Source organism: Equus caballus, chromosome 1 (genome assembly GCF_041296265.1).
Source record: "Equus caballus isolate H_3958 breed thoroughbred chromosome 1, TB-T2T, whole genome shotgun sequence".
In the NCBI taxonomy this organism is placed as follows: domain Eukaryota; kingdom Metazoa; phylum Chordata; class Mammalia; order Perissodactyla; family Equidae; genus Equus; species Equus caballus.
In genome coordinates, this window is record NC_091684.1 from 58415259 (window position 1) to 58441065 (window position 25807).

The 25807-nt window shown below is 43.4% G+C and overlaps 1 protein-coding gene across 10 annotated transcripts in view; it reads left to right on the forward strand.

Moving 5' to 3' along the window:
- The window catches only part of HK1 (hexokinase 1), a 105925-nt gene that overhangs the window by 2712 nt on the left and 77406 nt on the right, over positions 1-25807 (forward strand). For 2 of the 10 annotated variants that reach the window (XM_070226408.1, XM_070226424.1), the window contains exons 2-6: positions 11339-11385; positions 12219-12413; positions 19874-19970; positions 21580-21722; positions 23261-23308. Coding sequence is in view for 3 of the 10 variants with exons in the window: in XM_070226385.1 (XP_070082486.1) it covers positions 19944-19970; positions 23261-23308 (75 nt within the window). In the remaining 7 variants the exon portion in view is untranslated. The remainder of the gene's footprint in view (positions 1-11338; positions 11386-12218; positions 12414-19873; positions 19971-21579; positions 21723-23260; positions 23309-25807) is intronic. The other 8 variants (XM_070226400.1, XM_070226385.1, XM_070226397.1 and 5 more) reach the window with 4 other exon arrangements.

Genomic DNA, 25807 nt, shown 5'->3' on the forward strand with positions numbered 1-25807 from the left:
TGTCTGGAACAGATTTATCTAAAGGTTTTCTTGTGGAGGGAAGCTAATTCACAGAATAGGAACAATTGAAACATGAATATGACATATCAAAGTTCTATGACCAGCCCCACCCCTGAGAATTTCTCACTGGCCATCTTTCTCCATAGGCGCCGCTGGCTACCGTGTTTTATGGGTTCTTCTCACTTTTTCTGGGGACTTCTTTCTCATATTATCGTCTTCTCTGAAATTTTGACAAGTCCCATAAAATGAAAAATTCCTGCTGTTTTATTTCACAAAGCAGGTGATTCTGCTGTGGTCTCAATCCTCTCCTAGGCCAGCCCAAGGAGCCTCACCTTTTCCAAGCAAGAAGGCCCATTGAGGTGTTTCCATAAAAAGAAGGTTTTTCTCTCTGAGAGGAATTATTCTGTTCTCTTAGAGTCACACTACAGCAAGCTTTTTTCCTTGACATACAGTAAATTGCACATATTTAAAGTGTGTAATTTGATGACATCCTTACCAGGATCAAGATAATGAACATATCTATCACCACCAAAAGTTTCCTCATGGCCCCTTGTAGTCCCTCCCTCCCGCTCCTCCCCGCCTCCCCCATACTCAGATAACTACTGATTTGCTTTCCCTTTCTATATAATTTAGTTTGCATGTTCTAGAATTTTATATAAATGGTATGCTTTTTTGATCTGCATCTTTCAGCATATTTATTTTGAGACTCATTCATGTTGTTGCAAGTATCAAGTTTTTTCCTTCTGTCGCTGAGTATTCCCTTGTGTAGAGGGTCATTGTTTGCTGTCCGTTCGCCTGTGCATGGACATTTGGGTTGTTTCCAGGTTTTGGCGATTACAAATAAAGCAGCTATGAACATTGTAAACAAGTCTTTGTATGGACATATTCTTTCATTTCTCCTGGGTAAATACCTAGGCGTGGAATAGCTAGGTCATTTGGTTAAATTTTTAGGTAAAAGCCAAACTAGTTTCCAAAGTGGTTGAGCCATTTTACACTCCCATCAGCAGTATATGAGAGTTCTGGTTTCTCCACATTTTGCCAACATTTGGGCTGGTTGGCCTTTTTAATTTTAGACATTCTAATAGGTGTGTAGTGATGTTTAGTTGTGGTTTAAATTTGTATTTCCCTGAGATTGAATATCTCTTCATATGTTTACTGATCAAATGTTTTCCTTCTTTTGTGAAATGCTTTATTCATGGCTTTGCCTATTTTTAAATTTAGCTGTTTCTTTTTTATTGATTTGTAGGAGTTCTTTATATATTATGGATCTAGTCCTTTGTCAATTTTAGGCATTCCAAATATCTTCTCCCCATTGTAGCTTGTCTTTTCATTTTCTTTAATGTTTTGATGAGCATAGTTCTTAATCTAATATTGTCAAAATTATCAATCTTTAAAAAAAGTTAGCATTTTTTGTGTCTTGTTTAACCACTCTGCTAACCAGTTTTCAAGGTCACTGGTCTTTTTTTCTGCTGTGTCCAATCTGCCATTAAGCCTAGTCAATGAATTCTTTCTTCCTTTGCTTTTTTTAAATGAAATTCTACATGAGAAATGCTTAGCACTGGACATGACTAGGGGGAATGCAGAATAAATTATTATCAGCATTAAATTAAAAGAAAATGTTTTTTGCTATTTTTTTATATTGATTTCCAGTTTTATTGGGTAGTGATAAGAGAATGTCTCGTGTAGTATGACAACATAAAACAAATTGGGATTTAAATTTTTTTAATTGATATATAATTGAAATATAACTGTATTAGTTTCAGGTGTACAACAAAATCATTTGATATATATATTTATGATACATATATATTTATTATATATATATATATTTAATTAACATCCATCAGCACACATAGTTACAAATATTTTTTTCTTGTGATGGGAACTTTTAAGAACTGCTCTTTTAACAAATTTCAAATATATGATACAGTATTGTTAACTATAGTCACCATGCAGTACATTACATGCTCAGGCCTTATTTATCTTAAAACTGGAACTTTGTATCTTTTTTCAAACTTCACTCATTTTTGCCCACCCCCAACCCCTGCCTCTGGCAACCACCAATCTGTTCTCTGCATCTATCACTTTGGTTTTTTTCAGATTTCGCATGTAACTGACGTGATATAGTATTTCTTTTTCTCTGTGTGACTTATTTCACTTAGCCTAATGCTCTCAAGCTTCATCTATGTTGTTGCAAATGGCAGGATTTCCTTCATTTTATGGCTGAATAATATTTCATTGTATATATATATACCACATTTTCTTTATCCATTCATCCGTTGATGGGCACTTAGGTTGTTTCCATGTCTTGGCTACTGTGAATAATGCTGCAGTGAGCATGGGGGTGCAGATATCTTTTCAAGATAGTGATTTAGTTTCCTGTGGATAAATAAATTCCTAGAAGTGGAATTTATGGATCATATAGTAACTCTATTTTTAATTTTTAAAGGAACTTCCATACTGTTTTCCATAGTGGTTGCACCAATTTACATTCCCACCAACAGTGCACAGGGTTCCCTTTCCTCCATATCCTTGCCAACACTTGTTATTTCTTGTCTTTTTGATAATAGACGTTCTAAAAAGTGTGAGATGATATCTCATTGTGGTTTTGATTTGCATGTCCCTGATGATTAGTGATGTTGAGTACTCTTTCGTGTACCTGTTGGCCGTTTGTATGTCTCCTTTGGAAAAATGTCTATTCAGATACTCTGCCCATTTTTAAATTGTATGGTTTATTTTTTTCTATTGAGTTGTATGAATTCTTTGTATATTTCGAAGATTAACCCCTTATCAGATATATATGATTTACAAATATTTTCTCCTATTTGGTAAGTTGCCTTTTCATTTTGTTGATTTTATTTGATGTAGAGATGCTTTTTAGTTTGATACAGTCCCATTTGTTTATTTTTGCTGTTGTTGCCTTTGCTTTTGCTATCAAATCTAAAAAAATCACCTCCAAGACCAATGTACAAGAAGCTTACCTCCTATGTTTTCTTCTGGGAGTTTTATGGTTGTAGGCCTTACATTCAAGTCTTTAATGTATTCTGAGTTGATTTTTGTGTATGGTGTGAGATAGTGGTCCACTTTCATTCTTTTGCATCTGGCTGTCCAGTTTTCCCAACACATTTATTGAAGAGACTATCTTTTCTCCATGGTACATTCACAGCTCCTTTGTTGTAAATTAATTAACCACATATGTGTGAGTTTATTGGTCTGTTCAGATTTTCTATTTCTTCATGATTCAGTCTTGGTAGGTTGTATGTTTCTAGGAACTTATCCATTTCTTTTGGGTTGTTCAATTTGTTAGCATATAATTATGTATAGTAGTCTCTTATAATGTTTTGTATTTCTATGGTATCAGTTGTAACATCTCCTCTTTCATTTCTACTTTTATTTACTTGAGTTCTTCCTCTTTTCTTCTTGGTGAGTCTATCTAAAGGTTTGTCTATCTTTTAAAAAAAAATAGCTCTTAGTTTCATTGATCTTTTCTATTGTCTTTCTAGTGTCTTCATTTATTTCCACTTTGATCTTTGTTATTCCTTTCTTTCTAGTAAATTTGGGCTTAGTTTGTTCTTTTTTTTCTAGTTCCTTGAGGTGTAGAGTTAGGTTGTTTATTTCATATCTTCCTAGTTTCTTAATGTAGATGTTTATTGCTATGAATTTCCCTCTTAGAATGACTTTTCCTGCATCCCATGAATTTTGGTATGTTGTATTTCCATTTTCATTTGTCTCAAGATATTTTTTTAATTTCTCTTTTGATTTCCTCTTTGACTCATTTGTTGTTTAGTAGCCAGTGAAGAACTGTTTCTTTGTTTGCTACTGTCCCATTGAAACTGTGAACACAAGCCCCACTGGCCACCAGAGTCAGGCCATCAAGGGATGTATCCTTTGGATGCCAGGCACAAAAGCTGGGGTACCAGAGGGGTGCACAAGCTCCTTTTGTGGAGACACTGGAGCCCTGGAGTAGGGCAGAGGAAAAGCACAAAGATGGTGCCTACCAACCTCCTGGGTCTCTGGAGAGGATTGCAATTGTCCTCTAGATGTGTGTTAAGTTAGAACCTGACTCTCAGGCTGCAGCTTTTAAGATCTGTAAATAGGCCTCTTTCACAGAAAAACTGGGTGTTTCAGTCTGGTGCCTCTGCACTGTGCCCTAGGGGGATAGGTGGTTAAGAACTGTTTCTGTTTGTTACAGTCCTGTGGGATCCACAAATATAAGCTCCACTGGCAGCCAGATCCAGCCTGGTGGCAGCTGCAAAACTTGGGGCATTAGACATGTGCACACCAGGAAAGACAGGTGACCTGGAGTGAAGCAGAGGGAGAATGCAAAGATGGATTAATGAATTGTCAATTTAAAATATTGTCTTTTTTCAATTGTGGGATATCCCTGTTCTTTTTTAGCAATTCAGTTTCTCTGTTGACATTCTTCATCTTTTTATGTTTTGTCCATCTTTTCTTCTGTTTTTTTTAAACATATTTATAACAGTTATTTTAAAGTCTTTGTCTGCTAATTCTAACATGGGGGTCACCTGTAGGACTGTTTCTATTGTCTATTTTTTCTCTTGATTACAGGTCACATTTTCTACTTCTTTGCATTATCTCTCTCTCTCTCTCTATCTTTTACATGGTGTCTAATAGCCATAGAGTCTGAAGTAGATGTCATTTTCCCCCAGGGAGAGAACGACCCTTCCTATCTCAAGCAGCTAAGATGATGGCCTCATTACTTCAGACTGATATGGAGCCAGATGAGTTTACCTGTAGTTCAAATATCAAGAGTAATGCCAATATTGTGTTTATTGCAGGCCCTCCTTCGTGCACTTTTCTTTCCCGAGCATAATAATGTCTCAGGAAACCTTGCTTTGAATTTCCAGTCTAGCCCCCAGCACAGAGCAAACATCCTGCGGGGAGCCCTGGCGGTGGGGAAAACGGGCTGTGCATGGGAGGCTTCTCCAAATTCTACTTTGTCAAGCCAGCCCACGTGGCCACTAAAAGCTGGCTGGTTTCCCATTCTCTCTCAGAGCAGGCTTGCCTCTGCTCTGACGAGTCCAGTCTCTGTCAGTCGATGCTCAGACTCAGCAAATGCCCTCAGAGACGAAAGCAGTCGCCAGTCTTCCCTCACCTTGGAAGGGTTCTTTCTGCTCTCGAATTCAGTTCCTTTAGACTTCTTTGTATCCATAGCTTTCTAGTGTCTCTAAAAAGAAATGCAATTTTTTCAGTTTATCCATTTTTTAAACTGTTACAGTGAGTACAATGGTCTGCTTCTGCCTTCTATATCTTAACCCCCAGTTCTAAATATTTTAAATTCCCATGATTTCTTATTTCACTCAGTTATTTAAAAGAACTTTTAAGTTTGTACTGTTATAATTTCCAAAAATATGAAATTTTAAAATTTATCATTTTGTTATTAACTTCTAACTTAATTGTGTGTTGATCATAGAATATGGTCTATATCAGGGGTTAGGAAACTTTTCCTGTAAATGGCCAGATAATAAGTATTTTAGGCTTTGTGGGCCACATGGTCTGTTCCATTGTAGCTAAAAGTAGCCATAGACAATATGTAAATGAATGGGTATGGCTGTGTGCTAATAAAACTTTATTTACAAAAGCAGATAGAAGGCTGGATTTGGCCTGTAGGCGATAGTTTGCTCACCTCTGATCTATATTATATTTATTATTTAGAAATCAATAAAGCTAGCTTTGTAAATATTTCATGTGTGCTTGAAAAGAATATATATTCTCTATTAGATAAAGACTTCTATATATGTCTATTAGATTAAACTTGTTAATATTATTGTTCAAATTTCTGTATCTTTGTTGATTTTGTTTATTTGACCTAACAACAGAGAGAAATGTGTTTGAATCTCCTCTTAAAATGTGGAATTGTCAGATTCTTTCTAAAGGTCTAACAATTTTTGCTTTAAATATTTAGAGGTCAATTTATTAGAATTTGAATATCTTCTTTAGGAATTGAATTTTTATCATTCTTGCAGTGACCCTCTTTGTCTAATGGTGCTTTTCGTTCTATATTCTATATTGTCTGATAGTAACTCACCAGCTTTCTTTTAGCAAGTGTTCACATGATAAACCTTTTTTCACCCTTTTGCGTTCAACTCATGTTCTCCTGCTTTAGACATGCCTCTTCTAAACAGCATTTGGCAGTGTTTTTGTTGCTTAGTACATTTTCATTTCTGTAATTATTATATTTGAATTTTGCTACTATCTTAGTTTTTGTGCCTATTTTAATCTATTTTTTTAACCTATGTATCCTTTTATATATATTTCCTTTTCCTCCTTTTTTGAGGGGATGGGGTGGGAAGTTGATAGATATGTCTTCTCCTAAAGAAGACAAGTATTTAGGAAGCTTTCATGTACTTTGGTCTCTCCTACCTCTAGATGCCATCATATTTACATTGTTTAGAATTTAGTTATGTTATTATTGATAAACTCTCACTTATTTGACTATTTTCTCCAAAAGTATTTTCAAGGAGAACCTTTATGTGGCAAACTGGATATTTATATGCCTGAAAATATTATTATGCCCTTATATTTGAGTAACAATGTGTTTGGATATAAAATTCTAGATTCAAGAATCCTTTCCTGGGGCTGGCTCCGTGGCCGAGTGGTTAAGTTTGCCCGCTCCGCTGCAGCAGCCCAGGGTTCGGATCCTGGGCGCGGACATGGCACCACTTGTCAGGCCACGTTGAGGTGGCATCCCACATCCCACAACTAGAAGGACCTGCAACTAAGATATACAACTATGTACCGGGGGGTTTGGGAAATGAAGCAGAAAAAGAAAAAAATAAAAGATTGGCAACAGTTGTCAGCCCAGGTGCCAATCTTTAAAAAAAAAAAAAAAAGAATCCTTTCCTTTAATTTATTAAATTTGGTACTCCATTGTTTTCTCACCTCATTGTCACTGTTGAGAAGCCTAATGTCAATCTGGTTCTTGTTCCTTTCTGGGTGATCCGCTCTGTCTCTCCAGAAGCCTGTGGGATTTTCTTTGTTTTGTCTATGATGGTCTGTAATACGGGGTCGATTTTCCCTCATATCTCTGGTTTAGCACTCTGTGGCCCTTTCAATCTGAGGTCCTTTGTTTTTACTTAATTGGAGGAAACGTATCTGTTTTTTCTTCAAATATTTTCTATTTCTATTTTTTTGTCTTTTTCTAGAACTCCTATTATCCAGCTGTTGGCACTTCTACTTCTGTCCTCCATTGTTTAACTTTTCTATTCTTTTTCTTTCCCTGCTGTTTACTGGGAGAGCTCTTCAGTCTGATCTTCCAGCTCAGCAATTTCTGCAGCTGTGTCCATCGATTACGTTTTTGCCTTTTATATGCTTAACAGTGTTTTTCAAGAGCAAAAGTTTTTAATTTTGATGAAGGCTGATTTACTATTTTTTCTTTTATGCCTTGTATTTTTTGTGTTTACCTAAAAAATATATTTTTGCCTAATTTTCTGTTATTTTTTCAACTATCTATATTATATTTTTAATATATAGTATTTCTAGTTTTTAAAATAATTTCATGTTATTTTTAATCTTACTAAGTATGTTTCTCATCCTTATTTACATTCTTAGTCTGCTGGTTATAATATTTCTGATTCAAATGGTGTATATAGATTGCCTAGTTTGTTGTTCTTTTTGGGCAGTTTTGTTCCTCAGAAGTCTAGTTAGTTTTGCCTGGTGAGCTTATATTCCCACCACTCTGTCTTGGAAGGTGTATGGGTCAGAGCCTAAGGCAAGGCCTTCATCTGGGTCAGTCCCAGCGAGCTCATGGAGAGGGGAGAGGCAGACCTCTAGGACAGAGTCCTGGCCCCAGACCCACAGTTCAACACTCCCCTTGGCCCCAGGTGTCTGCCTTGCTCAGGGTTTAGGGATTGGCCTTCAGTCTCTCAGGGAGAAGCAGGGCCAGGAGGAAACGTCTCTTTGGATTATCATCTGCCAGCCATTGGGGATGGCTGCGTGATGCCGGTGGCTAGTCAAGCCTCACCAGCTTTCCCAACTCTTTACCCAAGCAGGGCTTATGCCCTCATGTTACCCCGTGGTCGCCTGTACCGGGTTCTGAGTTATTCCTGCCCCTTGTGAAGGAGTAGAAAGCAATTGTCTCTGTTTCTATGCAGGGAGAGGCAGGAGCAGATTTTAATCACTCTTCTGTAAACTTTATGATTTTTCACTTACAAAAACAGACGTTTCATGTGGTGCAGTTGATACACATGGACATAGTCGCTTCCATTTGTGGCAGTGGTGATAAAGATGGAATTCCACTCTACACATTGCTTCTACATCTAGCTTTTTTGGTTTAACAATACATCATGGATAATCATTATGATTTATGTCATCTTTTGTTTTTTTATAGCTCCTTATAAGCCTAAATAAAATACTACACACCAGGTACCCCAGTGCTGATAAAAACTATGTTATAGTGAACTATGGAGGGACAGGGCACGGAGCTGGGCACAAAAGTAAATATGATGGTGGGATTAGGGCTGGGGGTGGGGGCAGAGGAAAGGAGATTGACATTTCCCAGGGAAATTGACAGGTTATCCAGTGTCCCAGGTCACGTGCGTCTTCTGGAACTACCTAGCCTTTCCTCTGACACCTAAAGGACCTACCATAAAGCACTTGCTGCTCACACTGTGGCTGCCTGGCTCACTTTTTTTTGGCTATATGCGTGCTTAGTCTAGGTTATGTCTATCAGCTCTTTGACGGCTTCATAGTTCTCTCTGCCCACCCCTCCCTCCGCTCACCCACACCCTTCCGCTCCTGTGCCTGGTACATAGGAGGCAGCACCTACTAGAGCAAATTGGAAATCCAGCTCCCCTCTCGAAGAGAGCTAGAGCTATGTGGCCAGTCTCTTGCCTCCGACTCGAGTCTGTCTAGATTTCTGAGTCTGCCTGTGAGGTCAGGGAACGCTTCTGGGGTGAGCACAGAGTGGACTATCCTGGGATTGAAGCCTGGATCTGAACTGTTGGACAGTGTCTGGAGTTTTGCACAAAAGAGGATTGAATTGTAGATCAGCTGAGAGGTTATTGTGATAGCCTGGTGCCCTGCGCCTCCCGGGCACTGGAACCCTGTGGGAGCACATAGCTGGCATTTTTTGCTTGAGATTAGGAAGTCTTTTGCTTCCTCTGTAAAGGGGTTTGAATTCAATGGACTCTTGTGGTATGATGGAGCCTTTTTTTGGTAAAAATGGAACATAGATTTGGCTCCGGTTATTATGAGGTGGTGGGCAGATGAGCTTTCTCTCCAGCGTTTGGTGCAAAGCCAGTTTAAGAGCATGTGGTTGCATTTTTGTCCGACATCGTCAAGAACATAGAGAAGCTGTGATTCCAGTCCCAGAGGAGTGAGCTTTTATCTCGATGTTTCTCCAAAGACCATCTTTATGCAAGAAGTGTCAGAGCCCCATTTCATAGTAAGTTTCTTTTGATGTTTTATGTTGGTTGATAAATTCCCTATCATCACTCGAGGGCTGACATCATCTCCAGATAGTGGTGTCCCCGACAGCCTTCCCAGGCCTGGGGGCCACTGATTGGTGATGGGATGACCGGGCTGAGAGGCAGGTCCCTGTGTTGTATTTCTTCCTGGGCTTCAGTCTTGCTCTCTCTGAAATGGGCTCATCATCTCCCTGACTTCTTCCTCACGTTGCAAAGGATGCTAGGAGAGCATGAGAGTCCAAGCTTGAAAGGGAATTTAAGCTGCTCTTTTAACTCTGCCACATTTCGTTTTCCCTGAGTTGGGTCTTCTGTTAGCGTATTCTTTGGAGTAGAACTTGTCTAGGGTTGACTTTGGTTTCTCAGTTTGAAGAACTTGGGTAGTGCCCAAGTGCAGGTAGACTGAGGAGGATGGAGTGGGACTGGATATGCAGGATGGTTACATGAATGTGTGAATGAACGTACAACTGGTTGGGTGTGATGAGGAACCTCAGAATGACACAAGAAACATGTTCTGTTTCTTCCTGAAACTAGGTAGATCCTGGGCTGTGAAGTAGTTAATAGCCTTGAAAAACACTTATAGTTTAAACATATGGTCCAAAAATTTCTTCCTCACCAGCCAAGTCATGAGCACAAGACTTGAAAGAAACCACATGGAAGAGGCGTCAGTGAGCTAGGGGACATCAGAGGTTTAGGCCAGAGTTAGGAATCAGATTCTTGTGACCTTCCCATTCTCCAGAGTGTGGGCCAATCTGCGTAGTCACTCTCACGTCAGCAGGCCCAGCTGAAGGGCCCGTGTAGTTGAAGTTTCTGTCACATTCACTCTCGCTTTAATAAGAACATTTGTAAGTCCAGGGTCTTATACGTTGGTTGGTCAATGATTCTGTCTTCACGATAAACAGTAAATAAGCATGATTACTACTATTCGGAGATCGTAGCAAAGGCGGAGAGGGTTTCTCTGCAAGAATCCAGAGAACTAAGACCAACAGAAGGAGGTCAGAGGGAGGCAGAGTTCATCACAGACGTAACTAGCCAACAATGGAAAAGGCTGCTTTGAAGGCCAAGGTACCCTTGTCTTAGATGAGATTAGGAAGGGGGCAGGATGTGCTGGGTTCTTTCCAGTTTCCAAATAACATGCTTTTAGCTTCTGGAGTATCACCCCTGGGCAATTAATCTCAGAATTGCTAACATCCCTGTATTTTATCCCCAACCCCCACCCCATCAAACTACTTGTCCCATTAACCTCTACAGCTTACAGACCCCAGCAGGCCTCTCTCAGAATATCATCTGTGAATTCGTCTTCCATGTGGAGAACATGAGAGAGCGGCAGAGAACTAGGATCTATTATGCTTTTAACGAGTGAATCCACTTGACTGTTGGCATCTAGAACATGGCTTTCAACGTTAGCAGGTCATAGAATCACCAGGAGGGCTTGTTAAACACAGATTGTTGGCTCCGTCCCCAAAGTTTGCAATTCCATAGGTCTGGGGCGGGGCCTGAGAATGTGCTTTCTAACAAGTTCCCAGGTAATGCTGCTGCCCTGGCCAAGGCACTATCCTTTGAGAACCACTGCCCCAGAGGAAGAGCCCCAAGCCAGCCCATTGTCAGCCACGCTCAAATCTGGATGGGGCCAGACAAGAGGGCCTGATAAGTATTAGGACACGTCACCCTCCTACCACTTTCTCCTCTTTTCTCAAGGCTCACTTGGCCCTGCCTCAGGACCATCCAAAGAAAACTCTGGCCCAGACCAACATCTCCTAGATCCAAAGTCACTTTCTCTAGGAAGCCTTCCATGATCCCCCAGGTCTAGGTGTCATGGCTCCCTGTACTTCTTCATGAGATTTACCACATGCAATTCACAGTTTGTACTTGTTAACTCATGTGATTTCTTAACTAATATCTCTTTCCCCTAGAGACTGCAAGCTCCATGAGGGCAGGATTTAAGGAGAGTAGGAAAGAGGTGAGGTAGTTAGGTAGGGGAATGGTGGTGGGTCACTTCTGGGATTGCGGGAGAGGACAGAAGAACACGGGGTTTTGTCCCCAAAGAAATGCCTCATGAAGGGAGGAGGAAAGAAGGAGGTGGCCTGGGACATTCACAGGACTTTGGGCTCAGGTCTACCCCAGCTCCATTGGGCACCAACCAGCGGTTTGCCTTCTCTATTTTTTCCACCAACTTGGGCATTTCATTTCTCCGCAGATTTTAAAACCTGAGTTAGCGTTACTAGCTCTGAGCTACTTGCTGGCTCTAAGCCTCAGCTACGGCACCCATAAAATAAAGAGCTAAAGCCCCAGGGTGGGAGAGACCCGAGTTCAAAACCCTGATCTACTACTGCTGTGTTCCTATGAGCACATGACTTATCATCTCCAAGCTTTGGCTTCCCCGGGCACAAGGAAGCAGTTTCTACTTCCTGAAATTGTTGGGAAACTTCCTGAGTCAATGCACGTGAAGTTGTTAGCACAGAGCCTGGTACACGAGGGCTCGATGCACATGAGCTGCCATTGTCATCACCATCTTCACCATCCTCTCCATCGTTGTCACCATTCCTGTCCCCACTGCCCAAGGTTTCTGTGAGGTCCCAGTGGCACAAAGAACTTCATAATCATAAAGCACTGTCTGAATGTCAAAGGCACCAAGTTGAGCCCCTGCCCACGAGGCCACAGTAACGTCCTCTTGGTTGGAAACAAAGCCTGTGCCCTTCCTTCCACATGATGCTGGTGCAGCCTCTACCCCTTCCAGTCCTTTGGTGACTCAATATTATGACAAATGCATCTTTTGTCCCTTTCTGTTCTCAGGACTCCAGCTAATCAGCTAAAGAACTGTTACCCAGAGCATTGTTCTTGAGGAAGAAAAGAGCCAAACACCCACCCACAACTGCTTTGTGCCAAGAATCTACAGTTGGGTTGCAAGGACAGCATATGTTGTCCTTTTGGAAAAATGAGAGTGAGACCAAGTGAAGAGCCAGCAGAGGTGTCTCAAGTTATCCCAAGGCAAGTGAGGGGGCAGCCAAACCACAGTGGTCTCACTCCTCCCTGAGACAGACCCTCCTTGGCCTTTTGCATTAGGAGCTTCCTGTCCTTCTCTGTAACATAAGATGAGTAAAGAGAAACCCAAGTTTCATATCTCAAAGGGTACATCCTGGAGTTTAAACCCACTTACTTCACTGATGAGACCCAGAAAGGGACAAACACTTTCCCAAGGTTAAACAGTGATTTGTAACTGGACCAAAACTCACTCAAGGTCGGTCGTTTTGTTTGAAGTAACTGGGCTAATGTTATTTACAGTGTGATTTTTTTTTAAAGGCAAATGCTGTGCTTGTATTCATCATAGCTTGATAAATTGTGAAAGGCCTCTCTCCCCTGAGTACTCATTTGCCCTTCTTATTAACCTTGGTGTCTGGATTGATGCCATGCTGTAGAGGGAGAGTGTAGTGGAGGGGCTGACAGTGCAGGAGCTGGAGCCAGCCTGAGTTCAAGTCTCAGCTTGGCTGCTTGCCAGCGGTATGACTTTGGCAAGTTACTGGACCTCTTTGAATCTCAGTTTTCTCATCTGTAAAACGGGATAATATTACTTATGAATGGTGAATTAATGCCTTGAGTTATTTGTAGCAGTGCCTGACGAATAATAGGCACTCAGTAATTACTAGTTATCTTTTCCTCAAAGTGAGACACTTAAGGGAAAGATGGGAAGTCAATTGATTGGGGGGAGGGGTGGTGTTGGTGCATGTTCTCTGAAAAAGAGGCTGAAATGGTACCAAAAAGAGCATAGCTGGAAACAAACAGAGAATCCAGCCATTAGCAAATGCAAATGGATTGTGGATATTTCTGTTATTAAAATGCTGGGAAATCAGGATCCCTAAATTCAGATAAATGACACAAGAAGTGAAGCATCTATTTTGAAATCATGTTATAATGGTGCCTGTCCAGCTTTTTTGGGACCAGCAACACTTGGTTTACACAGGTGCTGTAGGTTCTGAGGAGGGAGCTCTAGAGAGATGTGTGTGAGGACAGTGGGCTCCCAGGCTGATGGAGTGATAGGGGATTGCCAGCTCCCAGTATGAAGTAGGTGTGCGTGCAGAATGGAACCACTAGATACAGACTGGGCTCCTGGCAGGCCAGTGGAAATGCCACCAATTTCTACGTGAGCTCTGGGCCAAGCAGTCTCTTGACAAAGAGCAACGCTGCTTTGAATGATCTTCCAGCTGAGGGGGGGCCAGACCTGAGGGCTCCTTTCTCCCATTCACTCCTGTGTCCTGGTTAGCAGCGGATAGTGAGGCACAGAAGAAGATGATAGCACAGTCTTCTCTGTCATACGACAGAACCCGTGGACACTTTAAGTAATAAATACCAACGGGAAACTTGTAACATTTATTTCCTGTAAGGTTGCTTTGGTGATCCAGAGCGGTGTTTGAACTGGCCTTGGGAATCCGCCTGGGTATTAGAAAGGAAGGCAGGAGTACATGTGGAATTTGTTGATGAACTATGTTTTGTTTTTTGGGGTTTTTTTGCTGAGGAAGATTGGCCCTGAGCTAGCATCCATTGCCAATCTTCCTTTTTTGGCTTGAGGAAGATTTGCCCTGAGCTAATGTCTGTGCCAGTCTTCCTCTATTTTCTATGTGGGTCACTGCCACAGCATGGCCACCGATGATGAGTGACGTAGGTCTACGCCTGGGAACCAAACCCAGGCTGCTAAAGCGGAGCACATCAAACTTAACCAGGCCGCAGAGCCAGCCCCTTGATGAACCGCCTCGAATGCTGGTGGGCAGCTGAGCTTCTGCAGGCTCTCCTTGCAGAGGGCCTGGAACTGGGGAGCATACAGCTCACCCCACTCCAGCATTCACTAGGCTGAGGCACGAGGAGGGTGATGACATGACACAGACCCTGGAGGAGAGGCAGCAGGTGGAGCTGGAAGAAAGTGGGCTTCTGGAGTCCGTAAGATCTGAGCCCATGCTTGCCTTCCCATATCCTGCTGTGTGACCTTGGGCAAGTTACAGCACCCCTCTGAATGTCAGCATCCTCATCTATAAGATAGGATTGTATTATCCACCTTGTAATGGTGTTACCAGGATCAAATGAGAAAATGTGTAAGAAATGTGATGCACAGTTAGTGCTCTGTGAATGCAGCTCTTTCTTCGCGTGGCATTATTAATGATTATCGGGCAACAAAGTTCCTTTACTGGCAGTTTCCATTCAGGACGTGCTAATAATAGCTCCCTTGAGGGATCCAAGTGGCTGTGTGTGATCTTCACAACAACCCTGGGAGGTAGACAGGAGAGTGACTGTTATCAGGTGACACTGAGGCTTGGCAGGGTTAAGCATCTTCCCTGAGACCGATAGGGAACAGGTGGTGGACCCAGGACTGGAGCCGGCTCTCTGACTCCTGGGTCAGGGCTTTTCCACTACAGCCTACTCCTGGGCAGGGACTGACTCCTTGGGGCTCAGGTATCTATAGCTGTGTTAAAAAATCACCCCAAAACTTAGTGGCTTAAAACAATAAGCTCACAATTCTGTTTCAGCAATTTGGGCTGGGCTCAGCTGGGTGATTGTAAAGGGAGAAAAATTCCACCTGTGTGTCTCCTTCTCACTCCTCACTCTGACCCCTCTAGTCACCAAATGTGTGGGGTTTCTTTCTCTCACCAAGCAATTCTGTGATACCAGCGGAGTATCCTATAATGTAACTCAGTTCTGATACTATCTGTCTGGAGATAGTGGCAGACTCCACAGGTTAAGGGCTCAGTCCTACAAAACTGCCTCACCTCTTCAGATGCCAATCACAAGTCCACATTGTCACCTGTGCTTCTGACCAACCAGCTATAGATCAGAGGTTCCTAGAACCCCCTCTCACGTTTGGTTAATTTGCTAGAGCAGTTCACAGAACTCAGGAAAACAGTTTACTTACTAGATTACCAGTTTATTATAAAAGGATAAACTTGGGAACAGCCAGATGGAAGAGACACATAGGGCAAGGTATGTGGGAAGGGGCCTGGAGCTGCCATATCCTCTCTGGGCGCGCCACTGTCCTAGTATCTCCATGTGTTCCCTAACTTGGAAGCTCTCTGAACCCCATCCTTCTGGAGTTTTATGGAGGCTTCATTACATAGGCATCGTTGAATAAATCATTGGCCATTGCTGATTGATTCAAACTCCAGCCTCGCTCCCTTCCCTGGAGGTGGGAAGGGTTCCTGGAAGTTCCAACCCTCTAATCACATGATTGCTTCCCCAGGCAACCAACCCCCTCATCATTAACATAAAGTCAGGGGTGGATGAAAGAGGCTTGTTATGAATAACAAACCATCCCTTTCACCTTATCACTCTGGAGCTATTTTAGGAGCTGGAGCTATTTGACAAAATAATACAATAGACATAATAAAATAATACTTATTATAACAAAAGATTCTCCCATTGCTCTTAGCACTTAGGAAATTACAAGGGTTTTAGGAGCTGTGTACCAGGAACAGGGACAAAGACCAAATATATATTTCTTATTGTTAATCACAATATCACAATGGGTCTGCCGATCTGAGCCAGGTGTGGCTGGTCTCCGTTGATCTCACGCCTGCATCTCGGTCGGCTCCCTGGTTGGTTGGGGGCTGGCGGCCTAAGATGCTCGGCTGGGATGGCTCGTTTCCACCCCACTGTGACCTCTCATCATCCAGCAGGCTAACTGGGGCTTCTCCCCATGGCAGCAGTGGCAGGGGTCCCAAGAGCGATGAGAGAGTGAGCCCCCAGGCATAAGCCCTTTTCTAGTTTTTTCACTTGCCATTGTCCGATTGCCCAAAGCAAGTCATTTGTCCAAGCCCAGGTCTTTGTAGATGGGAACTAGCCAAGGGTGTGGATACAGAGAGGCGTGTCCCTGATTGCAGCAGTCTACATGTAAACAGTGAGTGCCAGGGCTCCAGTCTCTGTCCAGCCTGTGATTCGGTGCCGTGAACCAAAGGCTGGCGTTCTTACTTTGAAAAGACTTCTTAGATTCCCAAGTATATGTAGTTCCCCACTCTTCTCTCATCACAATGCACTGTAATTGCTCTTTAATTATTATAAACTCTTCAAGGGCAGGGGCTGTGTCCATTTTTTCCACTATGGTGCTCCTGACATCTAGTATTGAGAATAGCATGCAGTTCATGCCAAATAAATACTTGTTGAATGCACATTTGTATAACTTCTCTTTTGAGAATTACCGAGAGGTGTTTTCTCATGTCTCATAATGGGGCTATATCTGGCAACCTGATACCCCTACCTGGGCTTCTCAGGGTTAGAATAATCTCTTGCCCACTATCAGTTGGTAAGTGTAGATAAAACAAAAAAAAATAATAATATTTGCCATTTATTTAGTACTTACAGTTGTTGCATATTAAGTACGTACTGTATACCAGGCTCTCTGCATTACTTAATCTGCAACACCTGTCAGGAGTGTTCCTAGAGTCTACTCAGCCTTCAGATTCAAAGACTGCCACAGGCCGCACTTGGCCCCAGTCTGCCTGCAAGGCTATCAGACAGGAACCACAGTTCACCGGCAGGGCCGTGCCAAGTGCTCCTCTTCTGAGTGGTCCTTACAGCAGGCCACACATGGAGCAGCTCAGGTGGGGAGAGACAAGATCTCACTGGGCAGGTGCAGGATTTCTCCCTGGCCTAAAAGTCTCCTGCCCCTCTAGAGCCAAATTCTCTTGTAACAACTCCATAAGGACATCCTCCAGAGTCGCTGCCGGGGACAAGAGTCATCTCACTCAGGGAAGCACAGAGCCATGGCATCTCATCTAGTGTTTACACTTCCTCCAGCCCAGAAGCAATCTACCAACCAGGGGTCATTTTTATCATCAGAAATGTTGCTCAGTAATATATTTGACCTACTACCGTTACTGCGTAACCAAGGGAAGAGAACTAGAGAGTTAACCTAAGGGCATATTCTAATACAGAAATGGAAAAGCTTACTCATTCTCACCTATTATTACCCCCGTTTTACAGACCAAGACACAGGCTCAGAGAAGTTCAGGAAGTGGCAGAGCAAGGGTTAGAACCCAGGTCCCAGGCTACATTGCTATTTTCACTGTTAGCTAATCTAGCATCATTAGGAGAATATCATTTTATGAAAACAGGCAAATCATAAATTACAAAGCAAAATGTATATTATGTTTAGATCACATTCTGCTTTGGACTGTGCCAGCTGTTGGAATTTCATTAGCACAGGCTGATGGAGGCCGTCACCTCCTGTCAGTGTCTCCAGAGTAAGTTAGTAGAGGAGCTGGGGACAAAACCGAGATGGCTTTACGCTCTTGGCCAGGGCTCCCCAAAGTTTTTGGCATGCACTCCATCAGTGAGATATTTTTGTGGACACATTCCGCAATACATATATCTTAATTATTTTGAGATTTTATACATTTACGATTCTACATATGCAAAATGTCCAAAATAGGCAAATCTATAGAGAAAGAAAGTAGATTAGTGGGTGCTGGGGTTGTGGGGAGGAGCGAGTAGGGAGTGAGTGCTGATAGATATAGGGTTTCTTTTGGGGGTGCTGAAAATGTTCTGGAATTGATAGTGGTGATGGTTGCACAACCTTATGAATATACTAAAAACCGCTGAATTATATACAAACTTCAAAGGGTGAATCTTTTGATATGTGAATTGTACCTCAATTTTTAAAAATGAAATACATTTAGTAACATACTAAAATGATGTGTACATTATAACGAGTTACTTTAAAAAGTTATAGGGTGAGATCACACAAAGTCATAAATAAAAGTTCTGATACTGTCTTCCCTCGCCCCAGTAAACTGTTGTGTGCTCTCCTTGTGGACCCACTGCTTTGAGCCACCTCTAAACAGGCTGTGCCTCCAGTTATTAGCCATTTACAGCCCTAAGCTAAAGCCCTTTTTGCTTTCACAACCGTTTTGAATTTCAGTAAAATTACTGGTTAATCAGTGGTAATAATGGCTCACTTACAGACATTGGGTAGTTGCCAAGCACTGTTCTAAGTGCTCTGTTGCGTGCACACCCCCGCGTTCCTATGTGATTCCATTGGCACAGTTACCATCCCCCTTTACAGGTGAGGAAACAGGGTCAGGTAGGTGAAGTAACTTTTCCAGAGTCGAAGCTATCACATAGGGCTTCACACCAAGCAGCCCGACCTCAAGGCTGCGTTCATCGCCTACTATGTGCCTAGCATTGGGGACATGTAAAGTCCCTGCACCCTGGCGCTTGTCCTCTAGTAGGAGGAGGGGCCGTTATCAGGTAACTGTAGGACCAGTACCCATATTTGTCAGTTCTCTGAAGAATATATAAAAGTCAAGTTCTGTGTTTTCTTTCTTCCAGCAACCCTTGGGATGAAAGGATTAAGTATGAGCTTTAAATCAACTCTTGTGCATGTAAATGAATAACAAAAAACTCCCACAAATTCTGTTTATGCCTTTGAGCTTGGCCAGGGATGTTAGGGGTGACAGGTATTCTGCCAAGACCAGCTCTGGCAGAATTCACCCCCGTGAGCCGTTGGGGTTCAGTGGCTGGATGCCCAGCGCTACACCAGTGTTAGAAGGCTGGACTCTTGCCTTACCCTCTTAGAACTGAAAAGGCCTTGAAGAGTAAGGAGGCTTCTGGAGTTGCTGAGGTGCTAATTGTCAGGCAAATCACATAACATCTGTAAGCTGTTCAGGACGTGCTAGGGACAATAAAATTGCTATGAATTTTAACTTAGGATATCTGACATTTATTGAAAAGGGATTCTTGAGTTGGCCTTTCTGTATATCAGTTATACGGTATAACCAATAAAAATGATGAGATCTGTATTTATTGATGTGAAAAAATTTTCATAATGTATTATTCTGTGGAGAAAAGTAGATTTAAAAGGAGTATTACAGCATGATTTCATTTCAGTGTTGTTTTCGGTATGTAGTTACCTGGAGAAAAATCTAAGAAAGGAGATATACCAAAATGTTAATGGAACTTGTTTCTATAAGAGTAAAGGTGATTTTTATTTTTAAACAACTTGCCTGTATTTTCTGACTTCTTTGGTCATGAGTGTGCATTGCGTTTATAATTAGAAAAGTAATTTTTACCCGGAGATACTCCCTACCCTATTTAAATTAGACAGGGGAAAGGAATGACACTGTGATGATCACACTTCTGAAATTTTGGCCCTTGGAAGCTGCCAGTTTCCGTTTCTATTTGATTTCCTCCCCAAAGCAAAACCCTTTTTGCAGCCTCATCTGAAGCAGAGGAGGCTGTAGCTAGTGGGAGACACCACCTGCAGACAAACCTCCAGAGAATTCCTTCTAGAATAACATCCTTCCAGAAAACTTATGATATTTTATTTGGGATTACAGGTCCTCCTGGAAACAGAGGCCTGCACTCTGCCCACAGTCCTCAGTTTTGGGGTCTTTAGCCTCCCAAGTGGTGAGGACAGGAATGAGGCTAACCATCCTCTGACGCTGCCTCCTTTGGGCTCTGCTTTTCTCCAGGCGTCCCAGCCCCTGCTGCTGAGAGCAGAAGAGAAGAAAGGCCCGGGGCTCAGCAGCTGTTCTCCCCACCATGGGACAGACCTGCCAGCGAGGATGGGTAAGACCTCCCCTAGCTTTTCTCTGACTTCACGTGGTCACATGCACTGTGGCCTGCTCAGCCCACTCTCTCTGGTAGGGTGTTATATTGGGGTCCATTTTATGGAATGGAAACCCCAGACCAAGGGCACAGCAGGGACGTGTTATGGGACAAGGTGGGGGCTCCTCAGATCCTGCCTCTGTGCGGGTTAATTCTCACCCGGGCCACGTAGGTCCTGACCCGGGGGAGCCCAGAGGATAGTTCATGTAACGCCTGTGCTTCATCCCTTCTTAGAGTTATGCCGCGAAGTCACAAATGTGTGCTGCAAACAGGAGGGTGGCTTTTTCTCTCTAACAGAAGCCTTCCTAGGCCAGAGTTTACGTTGCCACGTAAAAGCAGAAGACAATTCCTATCTCTTAGCGAGAACTTTCCTTCTCCCCTGGATGCTGAAACAAATCTTGGAAAATGTTTATAGGACACATTACATTCTCCTGAGTAGCCGGCTCACTTTCACTTAACCTGTGCTGCAGGCGACCCCTCTGGAGCAAGTTGCTCCCTTTTAACAGTTTGAGAAATTGAGGTACAGTGAGGTGTAAGCCCAATGGCGAACACAGGGCTAGGATCTATGGATTGCCCTGGGTGCCACGATTTCTCAGAGCAGCACCTCAATCACTGCAATGGCCTGGGCTGCTCAGCCCTTGAGTGACAAATTAGTGCCCGGATAGCATCTGAAAGTACAGAGGGACTGCAGCTCAAGGAGCTGCTTTTCCCTGCAGGTGAGGGGCCTGGGTATGCCCAGCAGGGGGGGCACTTTCCCTCAGCCCTACAGGACTGGTTTAAAAATGCCCTTTTCCTTGTCTCTGAGGAGGGCTTTGTAAAGTCCAGCCCAGACACACCCTTCCTACCTCGCAGGGCTTTGAGAGGACTGAATTCTGTCCTGTTTCTAATGCCCAAATGGGAGCTCAGCCTCACTTGCAGAACCTGAGGCGCCTGTTTGGGTTATAGTGGAGAATGGAGGCCACTAAACACGTAAACTTGAAGACTCCTTGTGGCCTCTGGACCTCCGACACCTCTTCTCTCTCTTTTCCTTTACTAGAAAAAAAGCTTTGCCTGCTCTGGGAAATGGAGAGCACCTCCAAACAAGGAGGTTTGTTTGAGATGTCATTGCCACCTCTCTTGGTCCCCACTGCTTCCTTCCTGTGCCACTGCCCAGCTTTGCCAGCCCCAGGCAGAATGCCACCAAGAGTTTAAAGCAGGCCCGGCCACCCTTGGAGAGGTGGCACAAAGCAGCCAGTGTCACAGGCGCCACGTGGCAGTCAGCAGGCTTGGGCGCTGGCATTGGGAGTTCAGTGTCATTCTGTGGGTCAAGGGCTGGTACTTGGGGGTCCAGAGAGAGGAACACAGGCCCTCAGGTCTCAGACAAAAATTGGAAACCCAGGAGTTGAAATTGGCTTGACTGCTCAAGTCGCCGTAAGCTGCAGTTATTGCCCTGTGCCTCCGTAAATCCACGGTCTTTACTGTGGCTACTGCCATTTAATGAGCAATTTCTCTGCACCAGCCACTCCACTTTACATGGTCTCCTTTAATTTTCACAAAGGCCCAGCAAAGTTGGTGTCATTCCATTTTACAGATGGGGAAACTGAGGCTTAGGAAAGTTAAGTTACTTGCCCAAGGTTGCACAGCTGGCCAGTGGCAGATCCAGGACATAAACTCAGGCCTCCCTGACTCCAAACCTGTGCTCTTTCTACCTCCGCATCAAACTCAAGGCTGAAGGTGAGGCTGCTCCAACCATAACTTGCTAAGGATAGTTATATTTTCGGTTGTTTCAAGCTTAGAAATATTGTTCTCTGGATATTGAATTTCCACTCAATCTGAGGAAGGGCCAAAAATTGTATGGTCCTTCAGTTCCTTTCTTTCTCCAAGCCCCAGGTGGTATTTTTCACTGTTGCCTGACTCTGAATTCCTGCGTAGGCCTGTAAGTATTTGCAAGGCTTCATCAGAGCCCTTTCAGCAGGAAGGTTGCTCTCCTGCAGATATTGGTGCGAGGCCTATAGTGTTTGGGCCTTGGGCATGGGGAAAGCCCATGCCTAGATTGCCTAGATTGTCCTGGTCACTTGGGCTGTCTATGGGATGCCCTTTCTTGCTTCCCTAGCACCATGATTTCTATGGAGCTTGTTTGATTTGGGCCTACTCAGAAGAGAGCACCGCTTTTCAGTTCATGAACAGCAAACATTTATTGAGCACCTACTGTATGCGAGGCAGGATAAGACGGGCTGAAAAGATGGCCCCTGCCCTTCAGGGAGGACGCATGGGTTACCCCTGATTCTTACAGCAATTGGCTGTACGTCTGTGGGCTCCTATGCGACTTTCTGGAAACCTCAGTCTCCTTCCTTACACAGTGGGATTGCCTCTTGTGCTCTGTCATTCTGGGTTCTGTCCCTTCTCACCCACTAAGAGTGGTGATTGCAAGAGTCCCAAGAGCAGCAAGAGAGGGCAAGCCCCCAGCACAGTTCTCCAGCCTCTGCTTGCACGACATTGAAGTTGTCCTACTGGCCAAAGCAAGTCACACAACCAATCCCAGAGTCGCTGTGGGAGGAGACTGTGTGAGAATACGGGCACAGAGAGGAGAACTGCCGTGGCTGTTTTTGCAAACAATTTACAACACCCTCCTTATCCCTTCAGCTGCCATCATGAAGAAATCCACATGAACCTTTCTCTTGATTGTGAGCAGCTTCCAAAATCTGTGAGGCATGGGAAGTTAAAAAAAGGTTGTGAAAGAGCTAACTAACAGGATGCTAACTCCCCGAGGATGCTAACCTCATCAAGCTGGTCGCTGCTTGCTGGCCATGTTCCCTCCATGCTCATTTAGGAAGCATTGCATCCTGCAGTCTTGGGGACACATGGGGCCAATGGTTAAGCAGGGACAGACCTTTATGTTCCCATTGCTCCCCTACACACCTCTCCAGCAGCTCAGCCGGTGCCGTGCTTCCATTATTGATTGACACATCTGTCTTCTCTAGTGGATCACAGGCTCCCTGAGGGCAGAGCCACTGTTGTTTCTCATATTTGAATCTTCACATTTGTAAGCACCTAATAAATGTTGGTGTGAATAAATTTGTGAATCAGACATTTCTGAGCTCTGCCGCATTTCTTCCAGAGGTGAAATCATGTTAGAATTTGCTAAGCTATTTCAAGGTTACTTGTAATTACTTTTGCTTTCTGAGCATGATTAGTTATTAGCATAGTATGTTGTGAATGCAAGTTGTGGAGAGGTCTTTGTAGCACCTTACCTTGTCTTGTCTTTCTTTAAGGATGCAGCATGTGAAAGGCCAATCCGGCCCCCGCTTACTGAAACTAAGGTAAGAAGCCTAAACGTTCTTTCCATTTCCTTTTGTACCATTTTCTATAAAAGAGAGAATTGTGTGATAATCCCTTTGGGAGTTCTGATCATGGCTTTAATGAGCCCAGCAGCCCAGCAGTGGATTTCCAGGGTAAGAACAGTTACCTCCAACTGCTCCTGCTGGGCCCTGCCCTGCCCCCTCAGAAGTGCTTTCTGAGGGGTCTTTGTTACCAGGCTCCCTCCTTAACCCTTTCTTGGAAGCAAAATGCTAAGTGTCAGAGCTAAACATCCTATATTTAACTTTCCTGCCTTGGAGCTGCATGACATCCTGACTGTGGGAGAGACTCTGGAAGAGGGAATGGAAAGGTTTCTCCCTCTCTTGCCTTTTCCAGTGTGCAGAATCAGGCATGCCAGGAACTTGGCACCCATCCCCTCTGCTCTTGAACATGGACGAGTTTCAGGTCTTTCTTACTGACATATCCCATATCGTTCCAAATCAGAGAATTTTCTGTGCTATTTGTGATGGCAACCCTTCCTCTCTCCCATTCCCAAGCTGGTGCCCCACCATGTCTTTAAAATGGCAATAGAGTGGATCTGAGGTGGGTTGCTTCATGCGAAGATAGTAAGGTGAAGTCTTTAAGAGCCAACTCGCTGGGAGAAAAGTACAATAACTCTCGATTTCCCCCGCATCTGGGTCCATTTTCTGGTCCCGGCTGAGGCCCAAGGCTGGGTCTGGATGCATAGCCACCTCTGCCTTGCTCCTCATTCCACTGACTGAGCAGCTATATTCTTGTTCTTTCGAAAATGAATAAGAGTCTCCAGAGTCTGAGGACTTAATGGCTGAGAAGTGAAACTCAGTATGCAAAAAGGAAAAAAGTTATAGCATCGGGTGACATATGCCATGAGAGCCAGATAAGGGAGGGATCAACCTTGTCTTGGGGAGAGAAGGAAGTTTGGCTAGAGGAGGTGAGATTTGCAAAGGGTCTTGAAACAGGAGAAGGAATTTGCAAGGCCAGGAAGGATGTTCCAAGCAGAGAGAGCAGCAGGTACAAGAGCAGAGCCTGTGAAGGCTGGAAAGAAGCCTGGAGAGGCTGACTGGTGTGATGTCAGGCGGAAGGCAGGAGGGGAGGCTTGTGAAGTTGGGTGGGGCTGGCATTGGATATCCGGTTAAGGAACTCTATTGACAGGGCCCAGAAGACCTTTAGGCTGAGGAGTCATGTGGTTAAGTTGTGTTCTGTCTGGCAGTGGCAAGGAGCATGAGCCTTGGGCATCCAGGAACCCAGACAGGGGGCAGTGGAGACAAGTGTAGAGAGATCTCCAGAGGGAGTGTGTGCGTAAGATAATTCACCTTGGAGTGGGAAGAAAATATTACAAGTTCCATTGTTACCAATGTTTTAAGGACCAGTCAACACTGGCAGCTGTGGCTGTGCTTGGTCAGCCTTCTAGATGGTTACTTGTGTCATCCTGTCCCCAGGGTCTCTCATAATGAGAAGGGCTGATAGCAGCCCCTTCCTTTGTTTCCTGGGCCATTTTTAGCATATTATGAGGGATTACCATCTTATAACTGCCTGATTGAAGTAGTTTTATGCATCATGTTATCTGGCTTTAACTACACTGACCTTCACAAAATCAGGAAGTGGCTTAGAAAGATTTCTGCATAGGAACTGTGGACTGAAGCTAATGAACAATGAGAAAACAAGAGTGCTGACAATTTTCCTATCCCTGGTACAAGCTACTCATCAGCCACATCTTGGGGTTAAAAGAAAATAAAGATCTGATCAGATATAATAAGTAATCAGCCAAAATAAATAAATAAAAACAAGCAAGGCTATTTGAATTGTGGCTTTATTTTGTATATTGCTAATGACGAGCTAATCTCTATGTATACAGAGGCCTTGAGATGATTAGCTAATGATTCTACTAGCCCACCACATTTTAAAATAGTTTATCATCTTTATCTCTTTATTTTTTTATTCAAGTATAATTTACTAGCAGTCAAATGCATAAATCCTAAGTGTCAGCTCAGTGAGTTTGAACACACGTATAAACCTAAGTAACTATCACCCAGTGTTCAAGATAAAGAACATTTCCATCATTTCCAAAAAAATCTCCTCACGCCCCTTTCTAGTCACGACTTCCCCATCCTCTGTCCTGAGGTTATAATTGTTCTGACTTCTATCACCATAGGTTAGTTTTCCTGTTCTTGAACCTCATGTAAATGTAATTATATACATGTGTTCTTTTGTACCTGGCTTCAATGTTTTTATATTGCTGCATGTATCAAGAGTTCATTCCTGAGGCTGGCCCTGTGGCCAAGTGGTTGAGTTGGCGCGCTCTGCTTGAGTGGCCCAGGGTTTCGCTGGTTCAGATCCAGGGCGCGGACATGGCACCACTCATCAGGCCGTATTGAGGCGGTGTCCCATATGGCACAACTAGAAGGACCCACAACTAAAATATACAACTATGTACTGGGGGGCTTTGGGGAGAAGAAGAAAGAAAAAAAAGAAAACGAAGAAGA